Source organism: Ranitomeya variabilis, chromosome 2 (assembly GCF_051348905.1).
Source record: "Ranitomeya variabilis isolate aRanVar5 chromosome 2, aRanVar5.hap1, whole genome shotgun sequence".
Taxonomy (NCBI): Eukaryota; Metazoa; Chordata; class Amphibia; order Anura; family Dendrobatidae; genus Ranitomeya; species Ranitomeya variabilis.
In genome coordinates this window covers 790,145,406-790,165,884 of record NC_135233.1, presented here as the reverse complement: position 1 = coordinate 790,165,884, position 20,479 = coordinate 790,145,406, and the positions used below count along the sequence as shown (strand labels likewise).

At 39.4% G+C, this 20,479-nt stretch overlaps 1 protein-coding gene across 1 annotated transcript; it reads left to right on the top strand.

The window, feature by feature from the left end:
- Positions 1 to 1,020: 1,020 nt before the first annotated feature.
- Positions 1,021 to 18,487, top strand: LOC143809925 (uncharacterized). Its single transcript, XM_077292882.1, has 6 exons — positions 1,021 to 1,416; positions 7,705 to 7,755; positions 9,591 to 9,728; positions 10,102 to 10,248; positions 10,624 to 10,988; positions 18,204 to 18,487. The coding sequence occupies exons 2-6, from the start codon at positions 7,720 to 7,722 to the stop codon at positions 18,391 to 18,393; spliced, it is 876 nt and encodes a 291-aa protein (XP_077148997.1). The 5' UTR covers positions 1,021 to 1,416; positions 7,705 to 7,719; the 3' UTR covers positions 18,394 to 18,487.
- Positions 18,488 to 20,479: the final 1,992 nt, after the last annotated feature.

The window sequence follows — 20,479 nt, the reverse complement described above, 5'->3', positions numbered from 1 at the left end:
TTTACTAAGATTGACCTTCGAGGGGCATATAATCTTGTTCGTATTAAGCAGGGTGACGAATGAAAAACTGCGTTTAATACTCCCGAAGGCCATTTTGAATACCTTGTGATGCCATTCGGACTCTCTAATGCTCCATCTGTGTTTCAGTCCTTCATGCATGATATATTTCGGAATTATCTTGATAAATTCATGATTGTATATTTGGATGATATTTTGATTTTTTCAGATGATTGGAAGTCTCATCTGAAACAAGTCAGGATGGTATTTCAGATCCTTCGTGATAATGCCTTGTTTGTGAAGGGGTCTAAGTGCCTCTTTGGAGTACAGAAGATTTCTTTTTTGGGCTTCATTTTTTCTCCCTCATCTATAGAAATGGATCCGGTTAAGGTTCAGGCCATTCATGATTGGATCCAGCCCACATCCGTGAAGAGCCTTCAGAAATTTTTTGGCTTTGCTAATTTTTATCTCCGTTTCATTGCCAACTTCTCCAGTGTGGTTAAACCCCTGACCGATTTGACGAAGAAAGGCGCTGATGTGACGAATTGGTCCTCTGCGGCTGTTTCTGCCTTTTAGGAGCTTAAACGCCGATTTACTTCTGCCCCTGTGTTGCGTCAGCCGGATGTTTCTCTTCCTTTTCAGGTTGAGGTTGACGCTTCTGAGATTGGGGCAGGGGCCGTTTTGTCTCAGAGGAATTCTGATGGTTCCTTGATGAAACCGTGTGCCTTCTTTTCTCGAAAGTTTTCGCCTGCGGAACGCAATTATGATGTCGGCAATCGTGAGTTGTTGGCTATGAAGTGGGCATTTGAGGAGTGGCGACATTGGCTTGAGGGGGCCAAGCACCGTATTGTGGTCTTGACCGATCATAAGAATCTGATTTATCTCGAGTCTGCCAAACGGCTGAATCCTAGACAGACCCGATGGTCCCTGTTTTTCTCCCGCTTTGATTTTGTGGTCTCGAATCTTCCGGGTTCTAAGAATGTTAAAGGGAACCTGTCACCACGTTTTTGGAAGATGGGCTAAAAACAGCGTTAAATAGGGGCAGAGGTGGGCGTTACATTAGTGTGTGTGTTATGCATTTATTACCCACCGAAGCTGCCGAAATATCTTTGCAAAGTCTCCGTTTTGGGCTGTCACTCAGTCTGGTCAGGTCATATGGGCGTTGAGAAATAACGGTTCCTCCCCCACCTCTTGCGTTTCCCTGCGAAATTTATTACCGCCGTTGGCGTTGTGTTTAGCGCCTGCGCAGTTAATTCTACTTTGGCGCCTGCGTATTATGCTTTTCCCATCTGTGGGCATAGCACACTTTACATCAGTGCGCATGCGCGGGTCGTCACTCCCTGGGTGCCCCGGAAGTTATCATATGCACGTTGTGTTTATGTGGATGCCGGTAACAGTTTCTCTTCCCCAGCTGCGATCGTAAGTTTGGTGCCAAGATTCCTTACCTATCTATCTATCTATCTATCTATCTATCTATCTATCTATCTATCTATCTATCTATCTATCGCTCTATCTATCTATCATCTATGTATCCTTCTTTCTATCTCTTATTTCTCTATCGCTCTTCCTATCTATCTATCTATTATCTATCTATCTTTCTATCGATTATCTATATCTTTCCGGTGATTGTGACGCCCTGGGGTTCAGCGGCAGACGGTGATGGCGGACTGCCGAGAGCCGAATCCTTGCTGGTTCTTCACCCGGGAGGAGCTGGAGATCAGCCCGTCCAGGCGCAGCGTAGTGGAGGCCGATAAGGAGCTGTCGTACCGGCAACAAGCTGCCAACCTCATCCAGGACATGGGGCATCGATTCACGTATCTCAGCTCACCATCAACACTGCCAGTGTTTACATGCACCGCTGGTCATACTTGAAACTGTTCTGCTACCGATTCTACATCACTATCGAAAATCCGCATACAGATGGTGTTAAATGCACCCAATTAGTGAGAGCAAGCAAGGATTTGGCACAGACATCCTATTTCATGGCTACCAGCAGCCTTCACCTCACAACGTTCTCCCTTCAGCATCTTTCTACCTATCTATTATCTATGTATCGTTTTTTCTTTCTATCGATTTTTTTTTATCTATCTCTCTATTATCTATATTTTGTTCTTTCTATCTATCTATCTATCGTTCTTTCTATCTATCATCTATCTATCTATCTATCTATCATTCTATCTATCTATCAATTATCTATCTTTCTATCTATCTATCTTGCTATCTGTTTTTCTATTTCTTTCTATCTATTATCTGTTTAGCGTTCTTTCTATTGATCTATCTATCTATCGATGTATGTATTATCTATCGTTCTTTCTATCTATCGATCTTTCGAAGTATATATTATCTATCGTTCAATTTATCTATTGATCTTTCTATCTATTATCTATCTATGGATCTATCTATCGATCGTTGTTTATACCTATACAGCTATCTATTAATCTATCATTCTATCTATTGATCAATCTATCAATCAATTATCTATCTATCTATTGTTATTTCTATCTATCGTTATTTCTTTCTATGATCTATCGATCTTTCTATCTATCTATTATCTATCGATCTATCTTTCTATTTATCGTTCTTACTATCTATCTGTTTATCGTTCTTTCTATCTGTCTATCTATAATCTATCTATCATTCTATCTATCAATTATCTATCTTTCTATCTATCATTCTATCTATCGATCTTTCTATTTATCTATTATCTATCGATCTATCTATCTATTTATCGTTCTTACTATCTATCTGTTTATCTATCGTTCTTTCTATCTGTCTATCTATAATCTATCAATCATTCTATCTATCATTCTATCTATCAATTATCTATCTATCTTTCTATCTATCTATCATTCTATCTATCAGTTATCTATCTATCTATCATTCTATCTATCCATCTTTCTATTTATCTATTATCTATCTATTGTTTTTTCTATCTATCTATCATTCTTTCTATCTATCTATTTATCTATCGTTCTTTCTATCTGTCTATCTTTAATCTATCTGTCTATCTATAATCTATCTATCAATCATTCTATCTATCATTCTATCTATCAATTATCTATCTATCTTTCTATCTATCTATCATTCTATCTATCAATTATCTATCTATCATTCTATCTATCCATCTTTCTATTTATCTATTATCTATCTATTGTTTTTTCTATCTATCGTTCTATCTATCTATTATCTATCGATCTTTCTATCTATTTATCGTTCTTACTATCTATTTATCTATCGTTCTTTCTATCTGTCTATCTTTAATCTATCTATCGATCATTCTATCTATCAATTATCTATCGTTCTTACTATATATCTATTTTTCTATCTATCATTCTATCTATCGATCTTTCTATTTATCTATTATCTATCTATTGTTTTTTCTATCTATCTATCGTTCTTTCTATCTATTATCTATCGATCTTTCTATCTATCTATTTATCGTTCTTACTATCTATTTATCTATCGTTCTTTCTATCTGTCTATCTATAATCTATCTATCAATCATTCTATCTATCAATTATCGATCTATCTTTCTATCTATCATTCTATCTATCGATCTTTCTATTTATCTATTATCTATCTATTGTTTTTTCTATCTATCTATCGTTCTTTCTATCTATCTATCTATTATCTATCGATCTTTCTATCTATCTATTTATCGTTCTTACTATCTATTTATCTATCGTTATTTCTATCTGTCTATCTTTAAACTATCTGTCTATCTATAATCTATCTATCAATCATTCTATCTATCAATTATCTATCTATCATTCTATCTATCGATCTTTCTATTTATCTATTATCTATCTATTGTTTTTTCTATCTATCTATCTATCGTTCTTTCTATCTATCTATCTATTATCTATCGATCTTTCTATCTATTTATCGTTCTTACTATCTATTTATCTATCGTTATTTCTATCTGTCTATCTTTAATCTATCTATCGATCATTCTATCTATCAATTATCTATCGTTCTTACTATATATCTATTTTTCTATCTATGTATCCATCTATCTATCTATTATCTATCTCTTTTCAGCTAGCTATCCCATTCTATCTATGGTATACCTTCTAACTTTCTTATTCCCTCTGTATATCTATGTGTCTATCTCATCTATCTAAGAGCAGATTACATAAAACATACACCCGGCAACATAAACACTTATGACATACACCCTGCGATATACGACTAGCAACTTACCACATTTGACATGCAACATACTGTGTTCGACATGCAACGTGCAATTCCAACATGCGACATATGAAAACATGCTACACGCAACATGCGACTACATGCGCGATATGCAACAACAGGCGACAAGCAACATGAGACTACATGTGAGTACATGCGACATTCAACAATATGCACCATGCGACTACATGCGTCATGCAACTACATGCGACATGCAACAACATGCCACATGCGACTACATGACACATGCAACTACATACACCATGCGCCAACAAGCGACTACATGCGACATGCATCAACATGAAATAAAATTGTGACAACATGCGACATGCAATTACATGAGACGACATGTGACAACATGCAACAACATGCGACATGCGACTACATGAGACATGCAACAACATGCTACTACATGCGACATGCAACAAGTGACGTACGTGCGACATGCAACTACATGCGACTACATTCGACATGCAACTACCGACTACACGCAACATGCCACTACATGCAACATGCTATAACATGCGACTACATGTGCCATGCAACAACATGAGTCTAAATGCAGCAACATGCGACAAGCGACAACATTCAACCCCATGCGACATGCAACATCGTGCAACATGAGAATACATGCGACATGCGTCAACATGCGACTAAATACAATGACATGCGACATGCAACAACATGCAACTTGCGACATGCAACAACATGCTACTACATGCGACATGCTACTACATGGAAGAACATGCAACAACAATCAACATGCGACTACATGCAACAACATGCAACATTCGAGTACATGCGCCATGCAACAACATGCGACTACATGCAACAACATCAGACTACGTGCGACATGCAAACACATGAGACATGCAAAAAACATGCGTCAGAATGCAACATGCAGAACCATGCCACATGTGATAGCATGTGAGTTGCAACAGCATGCGACATGCAGCATGCAACATACACCATACACAACATACATACAATACAGACATACAGTACATATAACATACATTACATACTCACCATCACTTGTCACTTTTATCCCCGAAGCCAGTGTCATCTTTAAACAAAAAAAATTAATTAACACCCTGTCCGCAGAAATCCAATGTAAACGAGTGTCCCACGACGATCTACCGTGGAGAGCAGGAGCATCTGTTGATGTGACTGCTCTCCCGGGGCTACAGGAACACAATGATGGAAGATATCCATCCACAATGTGTTCCTCACAATATATTCCTACACCATTGTGAGAAAATAGTCCCTGGCCTCACTTCTGGCAATGCTGTTCAGGCACCTTTGACAGAAACTGAGACTATGAACTAAGGTTAACCTCTTCAGTGATGCAGTGCAGGAGCCATTGTCTCCTGTCAGTGTGTCGCTGAGGGTCCTATAGAGCAGTGACATCACCCGATCTCACTGTTCTATACGGGAGATCGTCGTGGGACCTGCGATAGTTATTGTACTCCGGTTAATACAGGTAGTATACGGTGTATGATTTTAGTATTTTTACAGGTGCAGAACTATGGTAAGTATGGTCAAATGAAGAATATTAAAAATAAATTTTCAAACAATGCGTGTGTTTTATAAACCCATTACTATCATTGGATTTATAACGGATAGGCGTCTTATTGACGCCTATCTGCTATTAACCCGGCTTAATGTCACCTTACGATAGCAAGGTCACATTAGCCCCTTATTACCCCATATCCCACCGCTACACGGGAGTGGGAAGAGAGGGCCTAAGTTCCGGAATTGGCGCTTCCCAAAGATGCGCCATTTCCGGGGAGGCTGGGGACTGGTGTTTGTAGCCGGGGGGAGGGTGGCAATATCCATGGCCCCTCTCTAGGCTATGAATATCAGCCCGCAGCTGTCCGCGTAGCCTTTCTGGCTATAAAATATAGGGGGACCCCACGTAATTTTTTTTTTTGGGGGGGGCCCCTATTTTAATGGCCATTAAAGGCTACGCAGACAGCTGCGGGCTGATATTCATAGCAGGCTACAAATATTGGTCCACGGCCATCGGCTTTCCCCCTCTGGCGCAGAAATTTCCGCGGCAGCACCCTTTTTTTTTTTTTTTAAATTTATTTGGGGATTCTATGTCAAACTTCTAACATCGTTACTTGCTTCACACCATGGGATTCATGAAGTTTTGCTATCTATCTGTAATTTTAATCCTGATACAGTTTGGAAAATTTTTTATATAGTGCCATATATCCACTTTGGTTAACAGTAAGGGTAATATATGAATGGTCCTATACATAAGCAATGATTAGCTGTCAACATATCCGTTGATTGTTTGGTGGTACCTTTTGCGCATTTAATATTTGTTTGTCTATTTTGTTAAATTTCTTCAATATAACAACTTCGCCGTGCAATGAACCAGACCCACTAGGGCCATTGTGGTTAATCTGATCCACACTCGTACATTATTTTAATTAATATTTTCATGGTCTTTTACATTATATCAGTGGCTTATCGAAAACATTAGCCAAATACACAATCCATCAAAGGTAGTGGGCGTATGTTAAAGACTCCAACCATGCTTACAACGTACAATCACTGCAAAATTTGATAATGAGATATGGAAACTACGGGCACATGTCAAAACATTTATAAAATTATGATAATCATTGCTTTCATCTTCACATTATGTTTTATATACGCTATCTATTAAATAATTGTTATATGATATTTCAGAAATTCAACATTTATCGTACATCAAAATGCAAAGTAACCTGTGCTGAAACAAAATAATTCTACTACAATAATAACAATTAAAATTTTCAATAAAACTAAGACGAATTATCTATGTTTTCTAATAGGTAAGCTGTCACCACAAACAATGGATTTGAACTGAGGCCACCATTTTAAGGGCTTATCTACAGCATTCTGAAATGCATTCTGTAATGCTATAGATAACCCCACAATGTATCCATAAAAATAAGAAATCAAAGACTTTATATTATACCCACCCAGGGGCGGTCATGTTCAATGGGCATTGCAGAACGTTTTCATGGTCGTCACGGTATTTTTGGATGGGCGTCACGCTCCGTGTAAGGCAGTGCCCGGGCGCATGGAAAGGTTAAAAATCCTAAACTCCGGCGCACTGCAGTATTTACTCTACCTGTAACAAGGCAGACTAAGTATGCCTGCACCGTAGCTTATGCAGGAAGACAAGAAGAGTACATCATCTTATGAAAAAGTGAAGTGCCGTACCCAATACGCAACGTCCATCACATATGCATGCACCGCCCCTTGATGAGTATCATATTATATTTTTTGCATACATTTCACGGGACAGTGTCGGAATTTGACAGTGCTGGACATAAGACCCAGATTAATTTTTACTTACCTCTTATATGTTGTGGTGGTGCAAGATTGACTTTCAAGCCTCCTTTTTAAAGAATATCTGTATAACATTTTATATATATATTAAAAAAGCTATTAACATTTCAAAAATTTTACAATTTTAACAAGTTATTTTTCTGTTTAACATTGTATTTTTAGATTTTTAGTATTAGAATGGAAAGCACTGAACAGGAAACAGTAATTAATGTGGTAAGTACAATTAAGCAAACTAAAAAAACTAAATGGCCATTTCCTTACTGAAATACATGGTGCTTGAACAGCGCTGCCAGCTTTGCAGCAGCACTTTGCACAACTAGGAAGGGGGGTTGCCGTTAATTTCACACAAGGGATCGGGGGGGGGGGCAATAAATTTGCACACACGGGACCAGGGGTCCACTGACTTTTCACACACGGGCATTGTGTTTCAATTAATTATCACACAAGGGCCAGTGGGTGCAGTTACTTTTCACAAATGAGCCTGGGGGTGCAGTTACTTTTCACACACGGTAGCGGGGTTTGACTTAATTTGCAAACACGTGAACAAGTGGGTGCAATTACTTAATAACAAATGGGAAGGGGGGGTGCAGTTACTTTTCACACACGGAAACGGGGCCAGTTATTTTTAAAGGGACTCTGTCACCTGAATTTGGAGGGAACAATTTTCAGTCATATGGGCGGGGTTTTCGGGTTTTTTATTCACCCTTTCCTTACCCGCTGGCTGCAATATTGGATTGAAGTTCATTCTCTGTCCTCCATAGTACATGCCTGCGTAAGGCAAGATTGCCTTGTGCAGGCATGTACTACGGAGGACAGAGAATGAACTTCAATCCAATATTGCGGCCAGCATGCAGCCAGCGGGTAAGGAAAGGGTGAATCAAACACCCGAAAACCCCGCCCATATGACTGAAAATTGTTCCCTCCAAATTCAGGTGACAGAGTCCCTTTAACATACAGGATGGGGGGTCACTTACAGTGTAGGTTGTAAGGGTATAGGAGTGTCGGTTGTCGCAGTGTGTGAGTGTCATAGTCACTTTATTTTGATATTTGTTACTTTCGTAAATGATCATGTCATAAAATTGATGCCATAAATTTGCATAGCTGCCATCTTTGGAAGGTCAAGTTTGTGGTCATGGAAATTTTGCTATGAATTTGTCTGAGAAATTTTTGGTTTGAAATGCTATCTTTAAAAAAACAAACAAAAAAACTCCTCAAATACATAGCACACCTGTCCCCACAAAGGGCTTTGAAACGCAGCCAGAACGAGGTCTCTGCGCCGAGTGGTTCATGCAGCATTAATTGTGGAAAACGCGGAGAAGAATAATAATAACATATACGAAATCTGATTACAATATATTCCTTGAACCTAAGGTCAAAGCACCATAATAATAAAAAATATATGTAATTATATTCATTTTTTGAAGGGCCTAGAAATATTAATTTAGGATCTCAACATTTTTAAAATTTACATTATGATTTAGAAATAACGTGAAGTTTTAAGGAAAGTTAAAATGACGCAATAAGGAGGATTCCATGATGGTGAAGTATCAATACTTGTATTTGTAATACACCTTTTTTCAACACGTTATTCAAAAAATTGTAAGTTTTTGTAAATATTTATACGGTATTATTGTTCACAGATAATTATGTCAACTACCTACTTTTCTTTATTTTTCAATTTTTAATTATCACTGATTCATCACATTCATCCAACCATTGTAAAGTATTGTATCTATTGAATTTCTATTCCACATTTTCTTTGCCTGACTTTATAACTATGGCGCTGTACTTGGGGCATGTGTTGGTTGAGCTTTCAGTACTTTGTTAAGTCAATATGACTACCGGCGCTTGGGTTAAACATCACACCAAAGTGTACAATGCAGAATTTTTTAATTACTAACATTCATAATAGTATTATTTTCAAAGGTTATTGCAGATATAATATTACTCTACATCAGAGCGCTGTGACGATTATGCGTTTAATTGGTCAATAGCCTCATGATATGGTTTTAATATAATATTTAACATATTGATTTTATGTATTGTAGGCAGAAGAAAACATTTTGATAACTGACGGTGATGGTCTAATAATGCAAATATCAAGGGGAGATGATTCAGAGTTGGTGTTGCAAACAAACTACAACGTTTTGTCATGTATTGTTGAAGATCAATACGAAGACATACAGGTATGTGAACTTCTAAATATTTATATTAAACTTTCATATACATATATTTAAAACCAAATACTGTTGTCATTATTTTTTTAAATTTTAAACAATTTTTTATTTCTTTCAATACAGCCAAAAAATAAATAAAAATATTTTTACCTTGCTAACAACACATATATTTAGTGTATTATTGTTACTGCTCATTCACATTTTATCCAATGTGCTTATTAATCATGCCTTTCGACACGGAATCAGGCTTTTATTTTTGAACAATAATACAATTAATAAAATACATTCTCATTTTATACGAAACAATAAAATAATTATTCACTTCATTAACATTTTATGTTACTATAAAAATTGATGTAAAATTTATCATTTATTTTTTTAGACGTTATTTGCTGAGGAAGAACATGTTGCCAGTAACTCAACAAACAATGTTATTGATATTAATTATCTTGATGATAGACCATTGGATGAAGGATTTGTGATCCCAGAGAGTAACATGATGACTCATGCTGATAGCACTGATGAAGAGGTGTGTTTAACGGATATACTCTTGTATAATAGGCAGTTTGTGTAATTAAATTATCCTAGAGACTTCAACACAATCTGTTATGGCTGTGGAGTGTGGTTGTGGTAGCAGAACACATTTGACTCACCCTCCTGGCATCATCGACACATATATATCCCTGCATCTCATTACATGATGTAGCATGTATTAATATATGTAAATATATCTCACTAAATATCTAAATAGATTACGATTACTATACATCTATATCTAAATATAAATATATATACAGAGAGACACCTATAGAAAAAATATATGCTAACTATATCGAAATGTTTAATTAACAAATTTTAAAATTGAAAAAATAATAATAAATCTTTACTTTACATTTCTCCACAGATGAAAACAATGCTTGCAGAACTTCATCGAAAATTTGGTGGGGATTGTGAAAGTGAACAGTGCTTTCCTTCCAACCCTTTGCGGATCAACAATCAAAATTACATTGAATTCAACGATGACACGGATGAAAATAGAAGTGGGAAAAATGATTGGTGTCAATGTGGAAACTGTGTTCCAATGCCAACCGCTATTGAATCAATTTGTTGTCAAGAAATTCCAAATGCTGAACCATATATGTTGGATTTTAGTTGTGTAACTCTACACGAGTTTTTTCACACATTCTGTGAACGGAGTGAAACAGTTAACATTGTACTAAGAACTGTGGATCATAATTTACATCCACCTCCATCCAAGGAAATGAAAAGGTTATTACTTTTACAGTATTATTTTTACTCCGGAGCAAGCATAATATTCTATATGTTTTTCAAAAGTACGATTGTATGGTTTCCTAAAAATTAAAACTGCATTGACTTTAACTTTTCTAATCTGTTTTAAATTTTGGGGGGATAATTCACACCTTGAATACAGTATCGTAACTCCAAAAGTTATGGGCCACAGTGCAAAATTTCTAAAAGTTCCACCCCACCATGCCAAAAGATTTTCATAACAAAATCAGTTTCTCAAACGTACTTTTACCCACACTATAGTTTTATTGCACAGTTTTCTAGTGTCACCTCAGTTGCATAACTAAGGTGAACACCATCCTGCCTTATATTAGTCCACCGTTATTTAATTGTTAGGTAATTTCTATAATAAAGTAAATTATTATACTCATCCGGGGCTAACATAAAATTCATTGGGAATCCATATAAGAAGTATAATGCACCCCCATAGTCCTCCTTCAAGGAAAATACACTCACCATAGTCACCCATATAGTATAGTACACTCCTCAGTCCTCTATATAGTTTTTTACACTACTCCATAAAATTTAATTACACTCCTCAACGTGCACCATATAGCATAATACACTCTTCATACTCCTCCATATAGTGTAATACAATGCTCATTTCTCAATTTTGTATTAACCCCTTCCCGACCTTTGACGCATACGCTGCGTCATGAAAGTCTGTGCCTTCCCGACCTATGACGCAGCGTATGCGTCATGGAGGGATCGCGTCCCTGCAGATCGGGTGAAGGGGTTAACTCCCATTTTACCCGATCTGCAGAGACAGGGGGAGTGGTGCTTCAGCCCAGGGGGGGTGGCTTCACCCCCCCGTGGCTACGATCGCTCTGATTGGCTGTTGAAAGTGAAACTGCCAATCATAGCGATTTGTAATATTTCACCTATGAAAATGGTGAAATATTACAATCCAGCCATGGCCGATGCTGCAATAGCATCTGCCATGGCTGGAGACCCCGATCTGCCCCCACCCCAGCCCACCGATCGCCCCCCCAGTCGTCCTTTTTGCCCCGATCTCCGTTCCGCTCCCCTCCTCCCTCCTGTCGGCTCCCCCGGTCCTCCTGTCCGCTCCCCAGGTCCTCCGATCCCCCCCCCCGTGTTCCGGTCTCACCCCCCCATACTTACCTAGCTCCGATGTCCCTCCCGGTGTCCGGCCGTCTGCTTCATGGGCGCCGCCATCTTGGAAAATGGCGGGCGCATGCGCAGTACGCCCGCCGAATCTGCCAGCCGGCAGATTCGTTCCTGCACATTTTGGTCGCTGTGATAAGTTCTATCACAGCGATCAAAATAAAAAAAATAGTAAATAAATCACCCCCTTTATCACCCCCATAGGTAGGGACAATAATAAAATACAGAAAATATAATTATTTTTGTTTTTTCCATTAGGGTTAGGGGTAGGGGTAGGGTTAGGGTTAGGGGTAGGGTTGCACTTAGGGTTGCACTTAGGGTTGCACTTAGGGCCAGGGTTGCACTTAGGGTTGAACTTAGGGTTGCACTTAGGGCTAGGGTTGCACTTAGGGTTGCACTTAGGGCTAGGGTTGCACTTATGGTTGCACTTAGGGTTGCACTTAGGGCTAGGGTTGCACTTAGGGTTGCACTTAGGGTTGCACTTAGGGTTGCACTTAGGGCTAGGGTTGCACTTAGGGTTGCACTTAGGGCTAGGGTTGCACTTAGGGTTGTACTTAGGGCTAGGGTTGCACTTAGGGTTGCACTTAGGGCTAGGGTTGCACTTAGGGTTGCACTTAGGGTTGCACTTAGGGCTAGGGTTGCACTTAGGGTTGCACTTAGGGCTAGGGTTGCACTTAGGGTTGCACTTAGGGCTAGGGTTGCACTTAGGGTTGCACTTAGGGCTAGGGTTGCACTTAGGGTTGCACTTAGGGTTGCACTTAGGGCTAGGGTTGCACTTAGGGCTAGGGTTGCACTTAGGGTTGCACTTAGGGTTGCACTTAGGGCTAGGGTTGCACTTAGGGCTAGGGTTGCACTTAGGGCTAGAATTAGGGTTAGAATTAGGGTCAGAATTAGGCTATGTGCACACGGTGCGGATTTGGATGCGGATCCGCAGCGGATTGGTCGCTGCGGATTCGTATCAGTTTTCCATCACGTTTACAGTACCACGTAAACCTATGGAAAACCAAATCCCCTGTGCCCATGGTGCGGAAAATACAGCGCGGAAACGCTGCGTTGCATTTTCCGCAGCATGTCAATTCTTTGTGCAATTCCGCAGCGTTTTACACCTGCTCCATAATAGGAATCCGCAAGTGAAATCCACACAAAAACAACACTGGAAATCCGCGGTAAATCCGCAGGTAAAGCGCAGTGCGTTTTACCTGCAGATTTTTCAAAAACTGCGGAAAAATCCACACAAATCCGCAACGTGAGCACATAGCCTTAGGGTTGGAATTAGGGGTAAGACTAGGGTTAGGGGTGTGTTGGGGTTAGGGTTGTGGTTAGGGTTGGGATTAGAGTTAGGGGTGTGTTGGGGTTAGTGTTGGAGTTAGAATTGAGGGGTTTCCACTTTTTAGGCACATCAGGGGGTCTCCAAACGCGACACGGCGCCACCATTGATTCCAGCCAATCTTGCGTTGAAAAAGTAAAATGGTGCTCTCTCCCTTCCGAGCCCCGATGTGTGCCCAAACAGTGCTTTACCCCCACATATGGGGTACCAGCGTACTCAGGAGAAACTGATCAACAACTTTTGGGGTCCAATTTCTCCTGTAACCCTTGGGAAAATAAAAAAATCAGGGCTAAAAAAAATTTTTTTGAAGAAAGAAAACGTATTTATTATTTTCACGGCTCTGCGTTATAAACTTTTGTGAAGCACTTAGGGGTTCAAAGTGCTCACCACACATCTAGATAAGTTCCCTTGGGGGTTTAGTTTCCAAAATGGGGTCACTCGTGGGGGGTTTCTACTGTTTAGGCACATCAGGGGCTCTGCAAACGCAACGTGATGCCCGCAGAACATTCCATCAAAGTCTGCATTTCAAAACATCACTACTTCACTTCCAAGCCCCGGCATGTGCCCAAACAGTGGTTTACCCCCACATATGGGGTATCAGCATACTCAGGAGAAACTGGACAACAAATCTTGGGGTCAAATTTCTCCTGTTACCCTTGGGAAAATAAAAAAATCAGGGCTAAAAATCATTTTTGAGGAAAGAAAAATTATTTTTTATTTTCACGGCTCTGCGTTATAAACTTCTGTGAAGCACTTGTTGGTTTAAAGTGCTCACTATGCATCTAGATAAGTTCCTTGGGGGGTCTAGTTTCCAAAATGGGGTCACTTGTGGGGGAGCTCCAATGTTTAGGCACACAGGGGCTCTCCAAACGCGACATGGTGTCCGCTAACGATTGGAGCTACTTTTCCATTCAAAAAGTCAAATGGCGCGCCTTCCCTTCCGAGCCTTGCCATGTGCCCAAACAGTGGTTTACCCCCACATATGAGGTATCGGCGTACTCAGGAGAAATTGCCCAACAAATTTTAGGATCCATTTTATCCTGTTGCCCATGTGAAAATTAAAAAATTGAGGCTAAAAGAATTTTTTTGTGAAAAAAAAATACTTTTTCATTTTTACGGATCAATTTGTGAAGCACCTGAGGGTTTAAAGTGCTCACTATGCATCTAGATAAGTTCCTTGGGGGGTCTCCTTTCAAAAATGGGGTCACTTGTGGGGAAGCTCCAATGTTTAGTCACACAGGGGCTCTCCAAACGCGACATGGTTTCCGCTAACGATGGAGATAATTTTTCATTCAAAAAGTCAAATGGCGCTCCTTCCCTTCCGAGACTTACCATGTGCCCAAACAGTGGTTTACCCCCACATGTGAGCTATCAGCGTACTCAGAACAAATTGGACAACAACTTTCGTTGTCCAGTTTCTCCTTTTACCCTTGGGAAAATTAAAAAAAAGTTGCTAAAAGATCATTTTTGTGACTAAAAAGTTAAATGTTCATTTTTTCCTTCCATGTTGCTTCTGCTGCTGTGAAACACCTGAAGGGTTAATAAACTTCTTGAATGTGTTTTTGAGCACCTTGAGGGGTGCAGTTTTTAGAATGGTGTCACTTTTGGGTATTTTCAGCCATATAGAAACCTCAAATTGACTTCAAATGTGAGGTGGTCCCTAAAAAAAATGGTTTTGTAAATTTTGTTGTAAAAATGAGAAATCACTGGTCAAATTTTAACCCTTATAACTTCCTAGCAAAAAAAAATGTTGTTTCCAAAATTGTGCTGATGTAAAGTAAACATGTGGTAAATGTTATTTATTAACTATTTTGTGTCACATAACTCTCTGGTTTAACAGAATAAAAATTCAAAATGTGAAAATTGCGAAATTTTCAAAATTTTTGCCAAATTTCCGTTTTTTTCACAAATAAACTCAGAAATTATCGACCTAAATTTACCACTAACATGAAGCCCAATATGTCACGAAAAAACACTCTCAGAATCGCTACGATCCGTTGAAGCGTTCCGGAGTTATTACCTCATAAAGGGACACTGGTCAGAATTGCAAAAAATGGCAAGGTCATTAAGGCCAAAATAGGCTGGGTCATGAAGGGGTTAAACAACCATCATTATCCGCTATACAGTATAATACACTGTTCAGTCCTCCATGTTGTATTATACACTACACATAGTCCTCAATATATTAAAATACACTGCTAACAGCTCCATATAGTGTAATTTACTCCTCATAGTGCTCCATATAGTATAATGCTTCAACATCGTCAAAGATGTTGGACAATTCACCCAGATGCACCCTAGTTCTTCATATAGTATAATATATTTACCCTACTCCTCAATTAAGTATAATTAAGCCCACAGGTAGTATAATACAGCCAGCCCACAGAGTATACTGCATCCCTGCCATACAATAAAATGTAAAATCAAAAAAATATAATGTTTCCCTCGTCATAGTGGAATGCAGCCCCTCCATACAGGGGCATTCAGAAAGACATTAGCAAATGGTGACTAGGGGGCAGGGGATAAGGACACAAGGGGGCTAGGGGAGACAGGCACAAGTGTAACATAGGGTGGCTAGGGAGCAAGTAATACAGGCATAAGGGGATAAATATACGGTTAGGATGCTGGAGAGAAGGCTTAAAGTGGACTATTGGGCAAGGGAGACTGACACAAAGGAACTCCAAGGGCACAGTGGATAGGGACACCATGCCTGCAAGGGGACAGAGGAATACTGGACGGATACTTGGGAGGAGTGAAGAAGGGGGCACAGGGATTACAAGGACAGGGTTGATGGAGAACACACGGTGAGAAAGGTGACAGGGGAGACTTGACAGCAGGGCAGACGAGTCACACGTGGACAAGGGCCTTGGAATGCATGGGGGGTCCAGGAGAACTCAGGGCATGGGAGCATTGGGAGACCTGGGGAGGAGAAACAAGGTGTGTACGGGGGTCCATGAGTAGCACAATGACCTGAAACTAGGGACCTACTAGGACATGGTGCACGGGAGAGCAGGGAGTAAACGGGGCAGGTGTCACAGTGGGCAAGTGACACTGGTGGAAGAGACGGTGACACACAGGCAGCAGACACACCTCACAACTACCGTTCACGTACACCTCCATGTTCATCCCCGGATCCTACACATGGCTGATACGCTGCGGCATGGCCCTCCTGGTATTCTTCAGTCCACGTGCCCCACATTAGCTCCGGAGCCGCATGTTCCCAGTCCCAGCAGCCGCCACAGGGTTTGCCAATATGGCGGACACCATCACATGTGCAGATGCTGCACTGCCTGTGCCACGCATACAACATGTGCGCAATTAAGTGATGTCACCACGCACCCGCTGTCTCAAAGGCAGAGGTGAATGATGGGAGAGGGATCAACAGATGAAGCTCTCAACTCCATCATTGATTTGAACTCAACCGCCATCATAGACGCTGTTATATTTCACAGGGGCATCTGCGACGGGGGGAATCCTCTGACTTTTTGGGACCCTTACTTGCCAGACCTGCTTCAACATTGGTAGTTACGCTCCTGACTAACACACAGTACATATATCATACACACAAACACACACACACACACCAACTACAGATAGAGCGCACACACACTACAGAATTCACACACACACACACACACTTGAAATTTTCAACACTACATATATCACAAACACACAACAGATGTCACACACACACACTATAGATATGTCACACACAAACACACACACCAGCTCATCTACACATCTCACAATCTCCTCTCTGGTAATGGTGAGGCTTATGTAAACTAGAATCTCATCTTCTTATGACTACAACAGCTCTGTGATGTCCTGCACCTTCACACGCTCTCGCCTTCTTTACCTGGGCTGCAGAGCAGGAGAAGCTGTTTCACCTTGTTAACTGGACCTGCTTCCTAACTCGGCTCTCAAATTCCACGGTTGCCAACTACCACGAGAAACGACTTGGAATGTTGCCATGCGGGAGGGATCTCCTGCACTGCCACATGCTGAGGATTGCCTCTGAACTTCCTGTCCCCTTCACAGTGGCAACGGCTGCCACAGTGTTAGTTATGCCACTGCATGAAGACATGAGTGTAATCAATATCAAACAGCAAATCAAAACAGGTAATCAGGCTGTCTTGCAGCCGTTAATCATGCAGTTTACACAGGAAAAAAAATGTAAACAAACTGGTAACTGTTAATTATCGATCTACCAATCATGCTTGGTAAAACACAACTAAATAGTATTATTGCTCTGCAATAATTTAAATTTTACTAAATATAAGTTTTCACAAAAATCACAATTAATACTATATGTTTCATACAAATCCATTACTTTAGCATCCTGCCAAAAAAAAAGCTTTGTCTTTTTCCTCCAATAAAAACATTATTAGTGTATATTTCGACTTTAATATTACAACACAAACATAAATAATGTGTGACTCTATTTGTGATTAATGGAACACAATAAGAATGCATGTGCACTCCCTATGTAACTGTACAACTGTAATTGTTGTATTTCCTTTATTAAGAAATGGTATAATAAACTAAAAAAATATTTACTTTTTTAATTAACTTTTTATTTTTAAAAAAAATAAAAATTTTGGGTGAATAATATAAACAATCAAAATATCATACAATTTGGCATTTCATGTCTAAATGACAAGTTATACCATGTCTTTGTTGAGTATGGAAAAATTAATGTTATTTTTTTTTATTACATATTTCAGAAAACTACGGAAAACAGCATATAGAAGCTTTACAGCATGGATCCACGGCTACTTAGGTGCCGGAAACAGACGACCCATACCGTCGTGTGTTGTAACTAAAGTCCGTTTTGCTTTTCCAGACGATGATGATGAATATATGGGTTTTAAGCATAGCAATGACTATGCAGCCGAATTTATGGCTTTAGAATAGTTATTAATTTATTGATTGTGTATAACAATAACCGTTGTTTAAAAATATTATATGTTTTTATGTAATTAACTTATGTTGTGTTTTAAAAATGAATACAAAATATTTATATTTTGGAATTTTACATGCAACGAGTTATAGTTAATAACTGGGAAACACTGTCTACACCAATGATACAATCATAAAAATTCTAAAAAGGCTTGTTTGTATATAACTAATTGTTATTTAATAAGGTTTCAACATTTATAATTATTTCAAATAAAATACTCAATTTCAAAAATTGTTATTTTTTAAAAAGGTTTTGAAAAAAATGTGTGTAAAATCATCACAGTAATGAGTATTTTTATAATCGACATTGTACCCTGGTTTTATTGTGAAAGCATTACTCAATCCAGGTTAACAAGTTCAGGTGAGCAGTGGTCTGTCCGGCTTGTAGACATTATGAGATCTCTCTCCCAAGTGAGGTGCGTAATTCTTTTCTACTTGTGCTAAGCTGTTGTTTAGGTCCCTGACGCTTTATATTTAATTCAAAGTACCCTGTCTCTATTGTCCAAAGATAGAAGTCTGTACAATAGGGAGTGCTAGCTTGTTTATAGTGTCTTGATCATGACCTTGGCTCACAGGTTACTGTCTCAACTTATACTACATGCAGGCAATTGACATACAGTCCGAAGGCCAACGGTTCTGTTTGGTGTCCTTGAGAACCAAAACAAAAAAATTTGTTAACTTTATACTTCATCCTTGTGCAATTTCCCACGGTGTTCTTCCCGTGTTCCCCTCCTGAGCCTCTACCTCCTCTGTGCTTCTTCCATCAAAGGTCCTTGACTACTCAATTATTTTGAATTATCTATCTTTACAGGGTTAGCATCACCCTGGGTTATGCTCGCCCCTTATGTCAGCTCCGGATGTCCTTCTACTCTCCTTTATCCTCTACTCCTCTGTCTAACTGAATTGTTAATAAGACCATGATATATAAAGTCTAAGGAAGATCCTATGAATCCAGTTCCTATGCTGACCCTCCAGGCCTTTATTGATATATGTTTAATGGCAGTTCCGTCACCCTTTCCTAATGGAATGAAACATCACTGCAAACTACGTTGACCTAGCTCATAGATATATATATATATATATATATATATATATATATAATCTTTCTTTTTATATAGCACTAACATTCTGCAGAGCTTTACAGTTCGCACTCATTATCATCGCTGTCCCTGATTGGGCTTACAATCTAAATACCCTATCAATATGTCTTTGGAATGTGGGAGGAAAGCGGAGTGCCCGGAGAAAACCCACGCAAACACGGAGAGAACATACAAAACTCTTTGCAGATGTTGTCCTGTGTGGGATTAGAAACCAGGACTCTACAGCGCTGCAAGGCTGCAGTGCTAACCACTGAGCCAACGTGCTGCCCTACATATATATACATATATATACATATATATATATGCTGATAATAGAACACTTTAGTATAATTTGCATGTGATGACACTCTTTGTCCTTTACGTGGGCAATCATATCACAATAATTTGGTGTTCACTCTTCATGGGACTGATGGTAATCATCTGTGGGTGACGTAAGACCTATCATACAGATAAAGATGAGTGTTCATGTTTGTTCTGGTGTGTAACACATCACAGTTTTGTTAATGTTAAATTGATATGGCTCATACGAGCGACACTTTTTAATGACAGTGTAAGGCCTACCTAATATCTTTTGAATTCACACCAGATAAATACTTAGACCAACAAAGTCGCTAACACTACTATTCTTTGACCAATGCTGTTCTGTCAAATATGCCTTATACTTCACAAAGAATAACTGAGTATTCTATCTACAATAAAATTGTCTTAGGGTCACTTCCATCTGTCTGTCTGTCACAGATATTAATTGGTCGCGGCCTCTGTCTATCTATGTCGCAGATTGGTTGCGTAAAAATAGCCACGAGCAATCAGCGACAGGCATAGTCCGTAAGAAAATGCCCACTCCTTAATACCCGCAATCACTAGCTGTTGCCCGCATACTCCACTACTGCCACCGCTAACACATGGTTAATGCAGGCGGCAAGGGACCGCGTTTTGGAGCG